The following is an 18,745-nucleotide window of genomic DNA, read 5'->3' as shown; positions in this document are numbered from 1 at the left end:
CCGCGTGAGACGACGCTTCATCCAGTCCCAAACATGCTCAATGGGGGACAGATCCGGAGATCTTGCTGGCCAGGGTAGTTGACTTACACCTTCTAGAGCACGTTGGGTGGCACGGGATACATGCAGACGTGCATTGTCCTGTTGGAACAGCAAGTTCCCTTGCCGGTCTAGGAATGGTAGAACGATGGGTTCGATGACAGTTTGGATGTACCGTGCACTATTCAGTGTCCCCTCGACGATCACCAGTGGTGTACGGCCAGTGTAGGAGATCGCTCCCCACACCATGATGCCGGGTGTTGGCCCTGTGTGCCTCGGTCGTATGCAGTCCTGATTGTGGCGCTTACCTGCACGGCACCAAACACGCTTATGACCATCATTGGCACCAAGGCAGAAGCGACTCTCATCGCTGAAGACGACACGTCTCCATTCGTCCCTCCATTCACGCCTGTCACGACACCACTGGAGGCGGGCTGCACGATGTTGGGGCGTGAGCGGAAGACGGCCTAACGGTGTGCGGGACCGTAGCCCAGCTTCATGGAGACGGTTGCGAATGGTCCTCGCCGATACCCCAGGAGCAACAGTGTCCCTAATTTGCTGGGAAGTGGCGGTGCGGTCCCCTACGGCACTGCGTAGGATCCTACGGTCTTGGCGTGCATCCGTGCGTTGCTGCGGTCCGGTCCCAGGTCGACGGGCACATGCACCTTCCGCCGACCACTGGCGACAACATCGATGTACTGTGGAGACCTCACGCCCCACGTGTTGAGCAATTCGGCGGTACGTCCACCCGGCCTCCTGCATGCCCACTATACGCCCTCGCTCAAAGTCCGTCAACTGCACATACGGTTCACGTCCACGCTGTCGCGGCATGCTACCAGTGTTAAAGACTGCGATGGAGCTCCGTATGCCACGGCAAACTGGCTGACACTGACGGCGGCGGTGCACAAATGCTGCGCAGCATGACATTTTCATTTATTACTTATTTACTACAAACTCTATTCACAACACATTTTGCAGACAGCAGCCACATAAACCACTAGACATACCCGCAAAATTGTATCATTGCACATTCCATAGTTCAGGAGATACTTCATAAACATAAAGCTTTGTGAAAGTGAAACTGGAGTGCGAAATTCACTCGAGATACAGGAGAAATATGTGTACAAATAAGGGTGAAGTATGTTAAACATTTGTGAAATGTATTTGACATATATTTATGCAAGCAGTGCCATGGATAAAAAGTTGATCTTAATCCCCTGGAATGATATCAAGCAAATTTGTATCACATATCAGTATATCATGTATTTCACATGGGTGTATGCGAGCAATGACATGGATAAAAAACTAATCTTAATCACCTGAAACGATTTCAATCAAATTTGCTACACATATCAGTTACAATCCGAAAAGAAATTCTGTGGGGATAAGAGCCACCAGTGCCCTATCAGTGTGGATGTGATAATATGGAGAAAGAGGGGGGGAGGAAATGGACAGGCAGCAAGGGGGAAGGAGGAGCTGGTGTGTGTGTGTGTGTGTGTGTGTGTGTGTGTGTGTGTGTGTGTGTGTGTGTGTGTGTGTGTGTGTGTGTGTGTAAATATTACAAACAATCTAATTTTTTACTTACCATCTGGATCCTGAAGATAAAAAGTGCTGTAGGAAAAAAGACAATAGTTCCAATTTTTCAGTGAGCAATGTGTAAAAAATCTGAATAACTTGATTTCTTAGGTAAAGCCTATATTAACATTTGGTGTTTCTATATTAACTTTTGATATTTTGGGGATCTGTGCACCCTAACTTAAATAAGCTGCCCTTGGCTCATATGCTCTGCCTAAGTAAATAAGTACAATAGTTGACATTCTACTGGTACCAATATTCTTGCAAGTAAGATACTGGCAGTGGTGGCTCATTCTTAAGAGCCAGAGGGGTCCAGCCCAACCAGAAATCTTGTGATGTAATTTTATTCTGTGTATTTATTATACCAAACACTATGAGTGTGACATGACTTTGATGTAGCAAAAGTGACACAGACCAGAGGTACACAGGCCCAGTTTCCACTGCTTGATTGCAGAGGCATGATGTTACTCTGAGTTGTAAGTAGCCAGGTCATTTGACTAGCACCAGGGCCCAGCATCAGATGGCCCATACTCCCTCCACATCTCCTGATCATAAAATTGCAGTCACAGTGACATGGCCCAGCAGTTTCCCTTTCTCCACTTTGCCCCTCACTGTAGCATAGCAAAGGGCCAGCTTGGGCAGGCCCCCCATATGGAGCAGTTCACATGTATCTCTCTTTTCCTTCTCCCAAAACCCAGCTCTCTCTCTCTCTTTCTCCCCTCCTTGTCCTGCTGTCCACTTGTCTACACAAAGTTTCCTGTTTCACTTATTATTCTAGCAAATATTATGTAGCAGTCTAGCTTAAACAGTTTTGCTCCAGTCCTCAGTTGGCTGAAATTGACAAAAATAGGAATACTTCCATTAAATAGCTTCAACATCCTGTCCTCAACCTTTGAGATCCTACAATACTGTAGCAAATTTCCAGCAACAGCTCCACTGTTGAGATGAACTGGCTATGTAGGCAGCTGGTGTATGAATTACACACACTGCTGACATATAACCGAACTGATACATTTTTGGTCCTGCATTCCAACCCCCTCCCTTCACCCATATTGCCATTCCTCAACAGGAAATGTTAAGCAGCAAATGGGCCCACCTCTCAGTAGTGTTCTGTATTCAGGAGCAATGTTGAGACTCAAGTATTCTTAGAGCTCTTTAAAAATTAATAAAGTAGATTGCTTGCTAAAAATGCCCTTTAATTTATTAAGTATGGAAGAGAAGCTAGAAATCAAGTGGTCAGGTGCAAATCAACCAACTACAATATTACACACAACACACAAAAAACAAAACAAAAATGAAATCACTTCTGTATACACTTTATTATTAGATACTGTATTCCTCGGATTAGGCCTATATTTATAAGTGTATAATTACCATATTTACTATTTTTCTAGTGCTTTTGAAGCAGTTAGACATAAATGAAAGTTATATAACAAATAATTTGGAGCAATCCCATTATAAAGTTTATTGACTGTTTTTTAGGCCCCACCAATGAAAATGAACACCAGCCACCACTGAAGACTGGCTCCTTGTATTCCCTCTGGTACAATAATTTGGCTACTCAACTCATCATCATCATATGCTCTACATTCATGTAGATTTAGATGTACTCCCTGGTGTATTGACTGAGCTGCTTCACATTTTACACATGCTTTCTGTTGCACTGGCACTGGTGTTCTGAACACCATCCTTACCTAAGCACTCTTGATGTGTCCAAGATATTCTGCACAAAGTTTGACCCTGTGGTCCGTGACTGAAACCTAGGTACATTTTTGGGGATGCTTCTTTTGTTTCTGAGATAGCTGTTGCTCTTTCACTGATATTAAGAAAGGATGTCAGGCCCTTCTGGACTTGTAGCTGACGTCCTACAATCTAAAGTATGCAGAACACATAGACATTGTAATTCAGAGCAAGGCTCTTATTACTCCACCAGTTTTAAGGTATGCATTTGGGACATTATTTTTACTTCTTACAAAATTTTGGCTGACAACCTTCCAAGATTTTTCAGTGTGTGTCACAGCCTCATCTTTCTGGGAGTCTATGGCTAATGACTCCAATGAAGAACATCTGGCAGATGACCTGTTTAGCCACTATTTATTTGTTTGCTGTCCATGTAACAATCAGTTTTCAGAAAATGTCATAGCTTTAGTTCACACATATATAGATATGAGATTGTACTAATTGTACTTCTCTTACCAGGAGAAGATAAATTTATACATTGACATATGAATACAAAGTGAAGATCAGATATAATCAATTTTCTGTTACAAAAACAACCTAATTGCTATGCACACTAACAGTTTTACAAGAAAACATTACAGTTTAAAATGTTCCATTGAATAACAACATTTCTCTGTTACTAAGTGCTTGAGTTCATTTTTAAGATATTTAGATAATCTATCTTAAAATCATATGATATTCTGTTATAAAAAAACTGTCCCTGTCATATATGGACTGCAGTCTGCAGCCTTTTTTATTGTATGTAATGCTGTGAAAGTTTCCTCTTCTGTATATATTGTAGTTATGTACATCACTGTCATTACATTATATTCCGGATTTAGTTTGACAAACATGATTGCCTGCAGGATATACATGCATAAATGGTAAGTATTTCAATTTTTCTAAAAATTTCTTTACAAATCTCCCTCGTGTTTAACTTAGCTATCATTATTACTGCATTTTTTGTATATATTAAAGCTTATTTGTACTATACACTGTTGGTATCCACCCCAGATCTCAATATGACACTTAAGATGTGGATTGATTAATCCAAAATATTTTTGCCTTAAAGTATCATAGTCCAGGAAGGCCGAGACCTGTTTTAGTAAAAATATATTTTTACTGACTTGCTTACAAGTATGATCTTTATACTTTTTCCATGACAGATGTTCATTCACAATTACACCCAAAATCTTGTGTTTATTTGTATAGATAAGTGCCAGTGGAGGAGTTAATAGAGTATCGTTTGGAGTGTATTTAGATTAAAGCAAAGTAGGAATTGCATTCTCACTGTCTTTTTACAAACAGCTTATTAGCAACAAGGTAAATTTATGGAATATTGTAACCAGTTTCACTAATGTGGGTACAAGTTTGCAGATTACTGTCCCAGCCACCAAAAATTTTGACATTTGCATAGCTTGTGGCCTTGCATTTTTTGCGTTCAGTTGAATCATTAACAAACACAAGGAAAAGAATAGGCTACAATATAGTTTCTTGAACCATGCCATATTGAAGTATCCTTTAGGTAGATATAGCTGCTAGCAATTGTTCAATCCATTTATAAGTTAACTCAACTCAGCGTTCCTTGTCTTTTAAAAGGGAATTAAGTGGTTTTAAAACTACACCTCTCATTCCATTCTTCTAATTACACAACAAAGTGGTATGATTCACAGTATCAAAAGCTTTACTTATACCTGCAAAGTGCCTGATTCCTTATCTCTTTTATCCAGTTTGTATGATATTTCATGTACGAAAGTTATTACTGCTGTCAACATTAGATCTTCATTTTCTAAAACCATACTTTAGATTTTTGAAAAGATCATGTTTGATGAGGACCTCTATCTAGAGAAATCATCTAATTTTATGACTTGATTCTCACTGCAGGTTTTGTTCTGAGCTTTTGCTGCCTGTTACTCTGGCTTCTCTCACAAATGTGAATGATGGTCCACCTTAATCATAATCATAGTGGCTTTTCAGCTTCTTAAGTGGCTCTATGTTTGTTTGTACTCAGCACTTGCATCATTTTATCTTTGATACTTAACTTGGCACCGTTGTGTCAACTACATCATCTGTGATGCATGCATGTTATACTCACCAGCACAGCTTTGAGTCGAGTGGTTTGGGCAGTTCAACAAATAAATAGGCACCCGTAACACTGGAAGTCAGTCATGGACTTTCATTTATGGTGACTGGAAAGTTCTCAACCAAAATATTGGGAGAGGAAGTAATGATGTCCCAGATGCACGCCCAAAAATTTGTGGAATAATTCACAGATGCAAACTTTACAGCCTTGTTTAAGGCACAAACAAATGGCAGTTGTGTTACAAGAGAGAGACAAGAGGATATGGTAGTGGTTCTTTCAATCTATCATTACATCACTCTATCAACACAAACATCACAATCAGTGGGGAAGTTTAATAAGAAATGTAATGCATGCACTGCAGTAGTTCAGTCACAGATATAGTGTAGTAAGAGATACCCCAGAAAGTATAGTAGGATAATGGTGGATATCCACACAGTAACATCTAAAGTTAATATGGATGTGACAAACTGGTACAGTTCAGAATGCACAGAAATATACTTCAGCTCCATCAAAACAGAAGAATACAAGCATCACCCTGTATTTGTAACTGCAGTATGTCTCATTTAAGGCTTACAATATGAGGTAAACTGAATGCAGAAACATATGTTGCAGTACTTAAAACTAACATCCCAGAATGATTTCCTAACTTATTCCTTTAACAAAATGTGGTGTGAATAGCCACAGAGAGGAATGTGATAACCTGTATAGACTTCACTAATCCAGGTAGTTGTGGAAGTGTAGCCCTTACCAGCTCCAAATGCAAAATATCAGACCAACAGTCATTTGATGTGGGTTACAGAATTCAGTAAGGTTTTCAGTTACAGTCATTGTGGTTTCAAGTTGAGGCACTTGACCAATGACAAACCAAGTGAAATACAGGCTACGGCAAAGGAGGATCTTCAGTGTAAGAACCATCTTCTGGGAATATTTGTTGGATTGAAAGGTTTTGAAAATACAGACAGAGAATTTCTCAACTTGGCAGTGAAACATTGTATTTCTTAAGTCAACATTGAATTTATCTTTTGAAAACTGTTAAATTACAAGGGGACAGACTGGCTGGCTGGTAATTACCTTCAAGCATCAAGATTCCGAGTATTTGTGACGAACATTTTCAGAGCTTGTGTGTTCCTTCCTCAGTAAAGAGAAAAAGACTGGATGGGAAAGGTTGGAAAAGAGGGGCAAACCTCTGTTTAAGGAGAACCCACCTGCTGTGAAGGCAAGGGGAACCAAATACGAAGAACATCTCATATAACTTATTTTATTTCTATTTTCTTAGATGGTACTATCAGAAAATATTTGTTTCTGTCTGAATTATGTAGTAAATATGAATGATAACTAATTTAGTGTAGAATAATTAGCTTGCTGTGTTACTTGACATAGAATTCAAATGTCCTGATATGATGTAGGTAAAGGCCTACCATTAAACTAAATGAAACATCATTAACATAAAATAATGATCAGCAAGGTGATAACAACAAAGAAAAGCATCCAGCAGTAGAGTCCTCCAGTAAATTTGCATAAATTTTTCACTAAGTATTTCTAATAGAAAGAAATGTAATCTAATATTCAAAAATTTGTGAGTACTGCTACCAAGAAGTTACACACACTAATGAAATGAAGGCTTACAGCAGACACTCATTAGTAATGAATCTGAGCTTTGCTTAAGTCACATAACATTGAGAATATTATTCTTATTTTTCAAATCCATTACTGTTTGATTAATGTCTGTAATTAAAAAATCTCATGTTGCTAATTTCAAATAATGGATTCAGTTGTCCTTATTTTCATACAGACTGACTGTTCCATATATGTTTGTTCTGGGAGTTGTGGAGATAAGCATGAAATGGTTCTATTATAATTCTGTATTTGAACCACCAACAATGGACCATATAAATTGTCCAAAATACTGGTGGAGAAATGCACTTTTCATCAACACCTTTTACCCAGTCCAAGACATGGTGAGTAACATATTCAGTCATTAGAAGCAAGGGAAATTTATTGCACATTAAATTATGATATCAAAAAGGAGTGCCTTTGTTTTTTGGCACATGAAATAATTAGTCTTAAAAATCTCGCCTGGAAAACTCTACAATATTTACTTTTTAGTATTATTATTCAGTTTACCATTTTCTTATAATTGATAAAAAAATAGGTGAAGTTGTGAGCTGCCACCAGAAGGAGAGTCTATAAATAGTTGGAATCAAGGACAGACAATGCAGTCGGGGAGCATATCACTAGAGTACATACCATTCTACTCGCACTGGTGAAACCCTATTTGAACATTGTAAAGTGTGTTATGTAGGGATACTAGAGAAGAAATTGAAGACTGTGTTTCTATAAAGACAATGGCAGGCAAGCCAGAAGAACTGAGCAATTATTATTGTACATGTATGGAATTGAGTTTTGGGCTTTTATTAATGTGTGTCTATTTTGAGACTCTAATTATGACCTGCATCTTGCATCATAATGATTTTATATGGTTTGTGGGAATAAACTATCCAGAAGTAATAATTTTGTGTCAGTGTTTTCAGGTAACAAGAACACAATTCCATATTCTGATGCACTGCTACTGTTGAGATTTTAGACTTCCAGTTTGTAGTGATTAGACAGAGAAATTTGATACAGTAAGGAATTAGGTAAAGGCTTAATCTAAAAACATTTTGGTGTGACACTCAACAGTTTAACTGAATAAAAAGCAATTCTGTGAGTAGTTACTGTGCAACTATGTCAGATCATTTTTGTTCCTGCCATTTTAGCACATATCCTACTGTTGACAGCTGTGATAGATTCCTTTGATGTGCATCAGACATTACATAAAAATAATAAGCAAATAAATCCTTGCTAATGTTGTATAACAATGCTTAAGCATGTCTACCCCAAGAGAGTTTGGGTTTAATTGTTAGCTCACAGAAATTAACATTACTTAAGTCTCGTTGCAGTGGCATGTTGTCATACTAGTTAATATGTACATCCTGGTATTTGTTTTGCTTGATGCAGAGATAATTTACATTACACCAAAGGTCAACTTAATCAGTCTGTGAAGGAAAGACCAGTGCCAATTGAAATAATTTGATGATGAAACTTAAAAATTTGTGCCAGACTGGAAGTCGAACCAGAACCTCCCACATAATGTGAGCAGTTGGCTTAACCACCTTATTTTTATCTCATTTTGTTCATTATGGCTCATTGTCTTTGTTTGGGGTGGATGTCCCATAACACTTGTTCAAGATCCATTAACTCAGTCTTTTTATTACAGAGGGCAGCTAACCCTCTGACCAAACATGCTGAGCTACCATGCCGGCATCTCAGCCATCCAGACATGGTTCCTAGCCAACCCAAATATTCATCTTGTCACATGCAAACAGTGTTCATTGTCCATTCACTTACTTGCTTGCAGTGAGCCCTGTATTCCCACAAGAGGCTCAGAATCTGTTGTGCATTCACATTGAAGTTGTCAAGGCAGTCACACCTGTGTGTGTGTGTGTGTGTGTGTGTGTGTGTGTGTGTGTGTGTGTATGTGCTCTGTTGGACATCTGTGCTGGAGACATCATGTCCAACAGAACAAATGCCACACTGTTGTTAAGACAGTTGCAAAAAATATCAAATTTTGAAAGAAAGACATACCAGCTGCAATCAGGCACAAAAACAATTTGATAGAGAAAGTTTGAAAATTTGGACTGGAACAGGACTCAAACCCAGATCTCCAACTTAATGTTAGTGGTAGTCCTAACCAACTTGGATATCCAGACTTGCTTCCCATCCAACCCAATTTTTCAGCTTGTCACGCGCTAGTCACTGTCCATTCACCTACTTGCTCGCAGCAAGTGCTGTATTCCCATAAGAGACATGGATCCTGTTGTGCATCTGCATTGAAGTTATCAAGGTGGTCTGACCATATATACAGTATATAATATAACTTTATCAGTGGTTTGAGCTCTTTCATATTTAGATATCTCTACTGTTTCTGACATTATATGAGAAATCATTAATATCGATAATAAATAAGATAGAAGCCAGTAAAGAATCTTGAGGAATTTACTAACTCAAAAACATTTTCTTTGAATCCATAGAACAACAGTTTGTTTAACAGGATTTCATAGATCACTGTGATGAAAATTTGATTAATTGGAAATTCTACTCTGAAACACCTACCCATTCTCCAGTTGCTAAGTGCACCTCTGTCAGAACTGACAAAGAAGCTTTAACTGTACTCAAACCTGCTCTGAAAACAAAGTGACTATTGCTGAAGATTATGTGTTCCTCAAAGTATTTTACAACTTAGTTATTGAGCACCATTTCTGCAGCTTCCATTTCTGCAGCTTTGGATAGCAATGGATCAGTTTATACAGGCTTGTGATTGTTATAACATGAAAAGTTATCTTTCATATAAACTGAAGTAACTTTCACATACTTTAATGCCCATGGAAATTGGACTTTGAATAAGTATGTGTCCACTATATGTGTAAGCAGTTTTACTACTCAACTTCATTCATATTTTAATATTATTGTATATGATGCATAAATGTGACTATTGATGTTGTTCCTTGTTTTTATTTCAACATACTAAAAACATCTTGCACCTCAGCCAATCTAAATCTAAATGTGTGTCCTGGCTTTGCAATATTTTCCAATTAGTAGTTACAGTCATTGGTTACATTGGGAGTGTTGACATTCCTTATTATTTTTTGTACATTCTCCAATTAGTAGTTACAGTCATCGGTTACATTGGGAGTGTTGACATTCCTTATTATTTTTTGTACATTCTCATTAAAAGTCTATGGAAATGTGAAAAATTTAAACTACTACACTGGGTCTGACTACTCCTTCCCTATTACATCCACAGTTAATTATCTTCCACATTGCTTGTGTCTTATTGTCTGATGCAACTATTATTAATTCATAAAATGCTGGCCTTTATGGCTGGTATTTGCATTGTTTCTGATATTTGATTTCTGGGCATAAGGCTGTGGTCCAAGGCATAATTGTCTTTTCATCTTCCATCACTGGAGACATCATCAGAGGCTTTACTGTCTTGGAAAGTTATTACAGACTCAAACAAGCTCATGAAACTGAACTGTTTTATGTATCCATGCAACAGTCATTTTTTGAAGTCATCAGACCACTGCCTAAGACTGCAGAGTCATGCCAATTTCTGCTACAGAGCATGTAGTCAAGAAGAGATGGCACTGTTTGTTTTATTTAGTACTAGTGCCTACACTTGTCTAGTTTTAATCCTTCTTCTTTTCTGTAGAAATTTTTTTGTGCTTTAGAATTTTTATGGCTTGCTTTAAGGTCTGACTGAATCACTTATTTTTGGTTATGATAATGTTTTTTTATTATTCTAAAACCTGTCTATCTATTCCTATTGTAATAATGATCACACACTCTTTGAAATCTATTAAGTCTATGTGACATTCCTTTTTTCACCCAAAAATTTGTTGGGAAAAATACCATTATTTACAGTTCTGTGAAATATGACTAGGAACTCAACTCCCCATCCCCCCCCCCCCCCCCCCCCCCGACACCTCCTCCATCAGCTGAATGGTCACAGCCATATATATTTTCATGTTTTGCTTATTCTTGGATGACAGGCACAGACATGAAGGGGTTGTGATGTGCTTGGTGCAGAATATGGCAATCCTCCCTCTTGTTGGTTATGTGTGATTGTCTGGAACCTTGATGACAAATATGGTTGCCCCCACATTCTGACTAAAATGTCACTCACAGCTCTATGCAGGCATTCATAGTTGCAATCAGTCATCACACCATGTCAACCCTATAAAATAAAAATCTATACAAAAATGGAATACATTCAATTAATACTTTTTACTTATCTTTTGTTGCATTTGTTCCCTTGATGTTGAATCTAAGTCACTGTACATCTCAGATTCAGATTTTTTTAGATAATTTACATTAATAGGGTCTTGTGAAACTTCAGATAAAAACAAAGACCATAACTTTGGTTACAACTCGTCATTTATTCACAATTAGAGTAACTTTCGTTTGAAGTAATAGAATGTTGCACAGAGACTGACATGATGATATCACGCTAGTTATAGAAAAGTGCAACAAGAAAAGCATCTGTTCAGCATTGCAGAATTTCCAGACAGTGTCTCAACATTTCAAATGGCAGATAAATTGCAATTTTCAATTACACTATTACATTTTGACCTCCCTATTAAAAGAGCCCAATATTTATGATAAAAACATATCAGTTGTTGATGCTTTTCAAGTTCTAATTCAGAATTTATGTACTCATTGTTTTATTTGGAAACATAATTTATAATTTTTGCGTTGATAAGTATAGATGATTCAATCTAAGATGTTGTTTAGAAATTCCCTAGATAAATTTTCATTTTAAAGTTTTTTTTTCTGGAAGAGGTCTTTTTAACTGTTGTGTGTTATTTTAATGGTTCAAAAATCCAAAATGAATAGTGATATTAACAATTTTACATTTGTAATGTGTTTTGAAATTCAGAAACATGATGTACTTTAAATTTTTTATGTTTCAATATTGATTCAAGCCACCATGTTTGACAAAATATGGAATGTATTCTGGATCCTCTACCACCTAAGCTTCCAGATGAGGTATTAATTCTTAGAAAGATAATTGCTTTTTGTAATAACTAAATTTGCAAATTATGTATTTTGTCAGTTTATGTACCAGTTCCATCTCATAGTAGCTCACATGCCTATTTAAAAAGTTGTGGTCATTATCAGACTACTTTGCATGCTATTGTTACTTGAACTGCTTTGCAGTATGTTGGTTTTGAGTTATTGCATATTTTCAAATGTGGATGTCATTATGGGTTGTTAGTCAAACTTTATTATTGTTTATAAATGTAAAAATATAAATCAACTGTTGTGATGCTAATTAAGTGTAGGGAACACAAGGATTATATCAAAGATTATGTAAATTGAAGATGGAGGGGGAAGAAAGGAATTGAAATGGACAAAACTATTGATGTCAACTGAATTGGGACTTTATGCAGAAACAGTGTTGATGAGTGAAAGTGTATGCCAGACCAAGATCTGAACCAAGGATCTTCTGCTTACTAGGCAGTTACATTAACCACTGCACCAATGGACACAGTTTTTATTGAAATTTTGTGGACTATCTTGGCATGCCTCTCAGCTGACGCACATTCCCACTTAGTGCTACCAATCCATAGTCCCTGCCCATTCCCTCCACATTCGCTGTTTTGAGATTCCTGCAAGAAGTTGAACAGAGTTGTGTATCTACACTGAAGGGGGTGAATTCATTCCCCGTGAAGGTGAATGAGTTATACAAATACACCACACGTTCAAATAACTGATTCACCTGGATGGGCAATGAATCCATCACCCTCAATGCAGCAATATTCTGTTTGACCTCCTGTGGGAATCTCAAAGTAGTGAGCATAGAGCACATGGACAAGGATTGGAGATAGGTTGCACTAAGTGGGAATGTGGGTCAGTCAGGAGGCATGCAGAGATAGCCCACGCAACTGCAATAAACACTGTGTGTAGATAGTGCAGTGGTTAATACAACTGTCAAGTAAGCAGGAGAGCCCAGGTTTGGGTCCCAATCTGGTACACATTTTCACTTGTTGCTGCTGATTTTAAATAAAGTCCTGATGCAGTTGACATCAATAGTTCATTTGATTTCATTTCTCCCCCCCACCACCTTCAATTTTTATATATATATATATATATATATATATATATATATATATATATATATATATATATATATATATATATATCACAGCTGTACACTCCACACAGTGTCCATTCTTTCTGACATATCTGAAGAACACAGACACCATGTAGTAATATAATAACAAAGATTCATTTCAACTACAAGTGTTATTCACTGGAATAGAACATGAAAACTTCATCTGCATAGATCAACATCTAGCACATGTGATTCAGTGCTCAACAACTGACGAGGCTGGTTAGGAAACTAACCAGTACCTAGCCTAAAGTGTTACAGCACCCCTTTAGTATTGCATTCATATTCCATTGTGGATAGAATTCTAACATTTTTGCCCATTTATACATTAGAATTTCTGTATTTATAAAACATACATGTTTGTTGTCAGATAAAATTGACTTGTTTTTCTTAATTCTGTGTATTTGAAAACGTGTGTAAATAAGTACACTAAATTAACACATTAAAAAGGTAAAATGAAGATACTAAAGCTTTTGAATTGTTAAAATGACATTACGTATTTTAACCTGTGTAAGAAGCATGATTTTAAATCAAGATTTTTTTATGAACTATAATTGATTAATTAATGGTTAAAGAAATTTACAAAATGTTCCTCTTGATGTTTTTCAGAATTAAAAACAGCCAAAACCTCTCTTGGTGTCATCAGTTTTCTTGAACATCTTTCTCCATGCTCTTATTTCTTGTCTCTCTGTATTCAGCAGATGTTCCCTTTTAGGGCTGATTTTTTCTAGCATGTGATTTTTCCCTACAACAGTAGAATTTTTTCTCAACAACAGAACCCAGATACTTAAAATTATAATCTTCCAAGTCCTGAAAATAACTGGAAGACTGGGAGTGTACCCATGAACAAAAATAAAAAGAAATTCTGAGATGAAAATGCCAAGATGAAAAATACAATTTTTCACTTTGGGGTAACACAACCTCCTCTGTCAGAACCATAGATTTTACATAATACATTATGTGCAAGGAACAACAGAAAGCATAATTAAAACCAAGCAAGTGTCAAAAAATTAAATTATCAGTCTTTCATGAGACACCTTATATGCTACAACAATTTGTGTAGCAGACTCTTTTAGACATAACAGTAAAGTTAAAGTTTTAGGAAAATATGTAAGTTTTATTCTACTAAATCTACAAAATGAATATTGTCCAACTAGTATATAAAATGATTATTAGTGCATTTCAAACAAAATAAGAACAATGTCAGATGTATTTCTGCAGCTTCTTTGAACATCACAGAATGTGCCCTCAATACTAAGAACTACAGTTCTTGTGTTACTTCTGGCAACAACCCTTGTCATCTTGATCTTGGCACATAATCAAGTATTATGGCTTGACTTGAGATTTGAATAAGTTACTCAAAATAGCATGAAAAGTCAGTTTCTTTTGAATGAACAAGGAAGTAAATATGCAGATAAAATACATATATTCAAAATGAGGAAGCATTTGAAGCTCTAACTCACACTGACTAGGCACACAATATAATATAAACTAACATTGGTGTGTCTTATCAAAAATAAAAGAGTTACACAAAATTAATCAGGATACATAAGAAAACATCATACTTGTTAGGTAAATGTTATCAGGAATTATTCTCAGGAATTATCATGAATTATTCTCAAACCTAAATATCTTAGTTGTTCAGTAGAGCATAATTAAAAGTGCTTACTTGAAGTTTCCATTTTATTTAACCTAATAGCAAGATACTGTTAATGAAACATTCATTTGCACACATGTAATAAATAAAATCAGAAGCCAAAAATGAGGTACAATGACAACCATTAGTAATAGAAGAATAACACTGTAGAGATGGGGTTCTTTTGTTTGTCAGGCACATGGCTTTCAAAAGTTGTGTGCCCCCTGAAGTAAATGTATGTGAAAAGTTTATTGTTTTCCACATAACATACATCAGATTGCAGTAAATAAGTTTGTCTTTTGTTAGGTCCCTTATGTTGTTATGGCTTTTCTTTGTTGTTTCAAATCTGTGAAATTTCACAAACCAACCAGTTCTGTGGATCTTGGGTTGACTAACCTATAAACATTTTGGTGAGGGTTTTCCACAACTTCAAAAGGTCCAATATAAATTTGGAAAACCTTCTTCAATTCTGAAGTGATTAACTTTGATCTCTAATGTGTTTTACTAACATTGGATCTCCCACTTTCATCTGAGTCACCTTTACTGTTTTTTTATTGTATATTATATTTTATTTTTATTTTTTTAGCTTCACCTATTTTTTCATAGCTTCTCTGATTATTGCCTCCATTTCTTGAGCAGAGTTAGGTTTACATGCAGGAAGATCAACTAGCTTATTCAAAATGTTTGCAAGGTTTTGTGAAACATTATTTCCTGCTTGTTCTAGACCTGAAGAACTGATTTCTATTGTTTCTACAGCTGTTTGAATTAGTTCTACCCTATTCCCCTCCTCTGATTCTTGTTGAATCTTGTCTAGTAATGCTGAAAACTATGCCATGTCAAAATATTTGAACACCCCTACTGGTAATTCTTATGATGCAAATGTCTGTAGTTATTAGCAATATTTCCCAGACTCCTATAAAGTACAGCACAACACAGAAATGTAAACAACTGTAGAAATGTACTTGTGTCACGTGAACCAGATGTCCAGAGTTCAATTTTCCTTATATTCCAACCAGTTTTTCAAAGTTCCAATCTCAATCTGTTTTCAGAATTGTCAGAAGTGATGTTGGCATCTATCATGGTTCTTGTTTGTGACAAAAAATTTCTAATTTCTCTTCTGCTATAGAAAACAGGACCTGTTAATTTCTATACATTAAAATCATGCAGCATGGCTCTAGTTGAAATGTCACTCACAGTTATATTCAGGAATTAATTGTTGCACACACTTACCACATAACTTCCTGAATAGAACTGTGAGTGACATGCAGTCTAACATCAGGCCACTGTCATGTCCACATGTCCAAAGAATCTGGATACTCCACAATTCAACCAGCTGACAAAACAGAGACCCACAATAGGGCCCCTTTCAAGTTATGGCAGGATCTTACAACACTTTCTCCCACACGTACATAGCAAGACTGTGTCTCTCACAGACATCGGTCAACATCTGATCCTGTCTATGCCCAAGCCGGGTAGAAACACTAAACATGAACAACACTCTGGCGACCTTTCTACCTGTCACAGAATACCAGTACAGAGAAGAAAGTTGAGTATTCTCACTGCAGAACCCTGTTTCTATAGTCAATATAACTCTCTTATTCTGGTTACAGAAACTACATTGTGGAATAAAGATGCTAGTCAAGATGTACCACTGAAGAGTAATTGCATGCAATTCTACCAATTTTTAATTTACTGTATTTCTCCCATCATGAAATATGTTAAAGAAATGAAGATTAGGGCTTAATGTCCTGTCAATGGCAAGATCATTAGAACAAGACCAGAAGCATGGGTTAGGAATGGTTGGTGAAGCAATTAAGCCATTTATTTTTTAAAGGAGTAATCCCTATATTTTATGGAAACCATAGACAATCTAAAAGAGGATGGCTGGACAATAACTTATATCTGGATAGCTGGACAGAGGTATAAACCTGTGTCATCCTGAATGTAATTTCAGTGTCTTACCATATCACCACCTCACTCAGTCCATCATTAAGTATATTTCCTTCCACATCAATGAAACAGTGTTGGCAACCCTACACTTGCATGCCATGGCTTTATGAAGGCATAAATCAATCTTTTGTGATTGTATATCAACAATATTTCAGTTTACAGCCAGCTGAGTCAATTTCTTGTCATGATATTCCAATTGACAGCCCATCATTCACCATCAATGAGCTGTATAACTGGAAATTGCTTTATACAAAAAAATTGCCTTATTGGTATAAACATAACAATGTGCACAAGGAATTACTAGTTGTAAAACTCTCTTGAATATGACTGCTTTATTGTCAGATAAACTGTTATGGAAAGCAGTCATCACATATCCGAATCGCAAAACCTTATGGAACACTCATTATGCCAGCAAAATTTCAAGACGTACTGAATAAAATTCCTTTGTGCTCTGCTTCCATTTGAGGATCTCCATATTACTGTCAACACCATCTGCCTGTACAACAATACATAGTATCTATACAGTTAGTCCAATGTGAAGCACTCCCTCAGCATATGTTTATTTCATTACAAACCCATGATCACATTCTTCGTGACATAGATCAGTTTTATTTTCACTAACAATTATTTTACCACTAAAGACTATACCAAATAAACTGCTTCACAGAAAAACATATAAGAATTCAGAATCTTGAGCTTTCAGAACAATTTTGTATCTGATCTATCAAAAGGAAAGCAATTTAGATGAAAGAGGAAAATCAAAAATACACCACAAAAATTATAACAGCAACATACAGAAGTGAGAGAAGTTTCTCATTTAGGCAAAAAATACTAATTCAGACCCAGAACAATATCCTGAACATGTGTTACTTTTTATACTCCTGGTTCCATTGTGAAATAGTCATAACTTCATGATCATGGTCAGCTTCACTGGGCTTTAAGATATTCACTTACATCATAATGTAACAGAAGTAGACCACAACAAAATGTAAATTAACAGTTAAAAGGAATTTCTGCCTGTACTTCTGAAAAATCATACCATTCATACTGATATGGCTATTCATTCACTTACACATTGTGTCCTACAAATCTCAGATTGAAGGAGAGTTTTTGGAGGTGTGGAATAAATACGTTACTACAGAGAAGAAGTTGTTTAAAATTGTCTGTCTACACTATTCTAGCTATTAACTACTAGTAATGAGGTATGCTTTTAAGGCAATGAGAATAATCTGCAATGTAATACCTACAGCTCATTGTAGACAGAGTTTTAGAATACTTCATATTATAAGATTGCTAACATTATTTATTATACATTGCCTGAAGCATGTCAGGGAGAACTATTACTGCTATCAATAGTAAAATAATGGCCAGAATACTAGGATCAAGTATGACCTAATATCATTCAGTTTTAACTAATCAAAAACATCGACTTGCTTTGCCATACCTTGTCATATCAGTTCAAGGAAAACATCAAAATATTTCTATCAGAAATAAATGTTTATAAAAAAGATGCATTTCTAATGAAACATAAGAAATGGATGTGACTTGATATATATGTACTCTTGTAGTTGTAGAGTTTGGTATTGGCTGTAAATGGACATGAATGTAATATGTATTTTTTCAGTGATTGGAGACTAGGTGTGTGTGTGTGTGTGTGTGTGTGTGTGTGTGTATACAAACAATCTATTGACTTTTATACAAGTTTATTAACGTAAACATATTGTATTGGCACTTGCAGTACCTCAGATGACCTCTGAGGTTTTTATAGTACCAAATATCCATTCAGTTATTCATATATTCATTTATTATAACTAATTAAGAGAATTTTAGTCTCCTTATTTTCCTTATGAAGTTTTACACATAACACTGTAATTAATATATAAACAAGAAATACCACTGGTTACACAGAATTCAACTATTCACAGTCAAGTGGTCTTGGTGTTCAGACAATGAAGTCACCTAGTGTTGTTTCACCAATATTACGATGGACAAAATAATTGCCAGTTATTTTCATATACATAACCTGAATTTT

General features: G+C 36.2%; 1 protein-coding gene across 1 annotated transcript in view; it reads left to right on the top strand.

The window, feature by feature from the left end:
* The window catches only part of LOC126470875 (nose resistant to fluoxetine protein 6-like), a 109,021-nt gene that overhangs the window by 55,679 nt on the left and 34,597 nt on the right, over window positions 1–18,745 (top strand). The window contains exon 9 of the mRNA XM_050098891.1: window positions 7,206–7,371. Within this exon, the coding sequence (XP_049954848.1) occupies window positions 7,206–7,371 (166 nt within the window). The remainder of the gene's footprint in view (window positions 1–7,205; window positions 7,372–18,745) is intronic.

The sequence above is a fragment of the Schistocerca serialis genome, chromosome 3 (assembly GCF_023864345.2).
Source record: "Schistocerca serialis cubense isolate TAMUIC-IGC-003099 chromosome 3, iqSchSeri2.2, whole genome shotgun sequence".
Lineage (NCBI taxonomy): Eukaryota > Metazoa > Arthropoda > Insecta > Orthoptera > Acrididae > Schistocerca > Schistocerca serialis.
The sequence above is the reverse complement of the archived record's forward strand: the minus strand, read 5'-3'. Positions and strand labels throughout refer to the sequence as shown.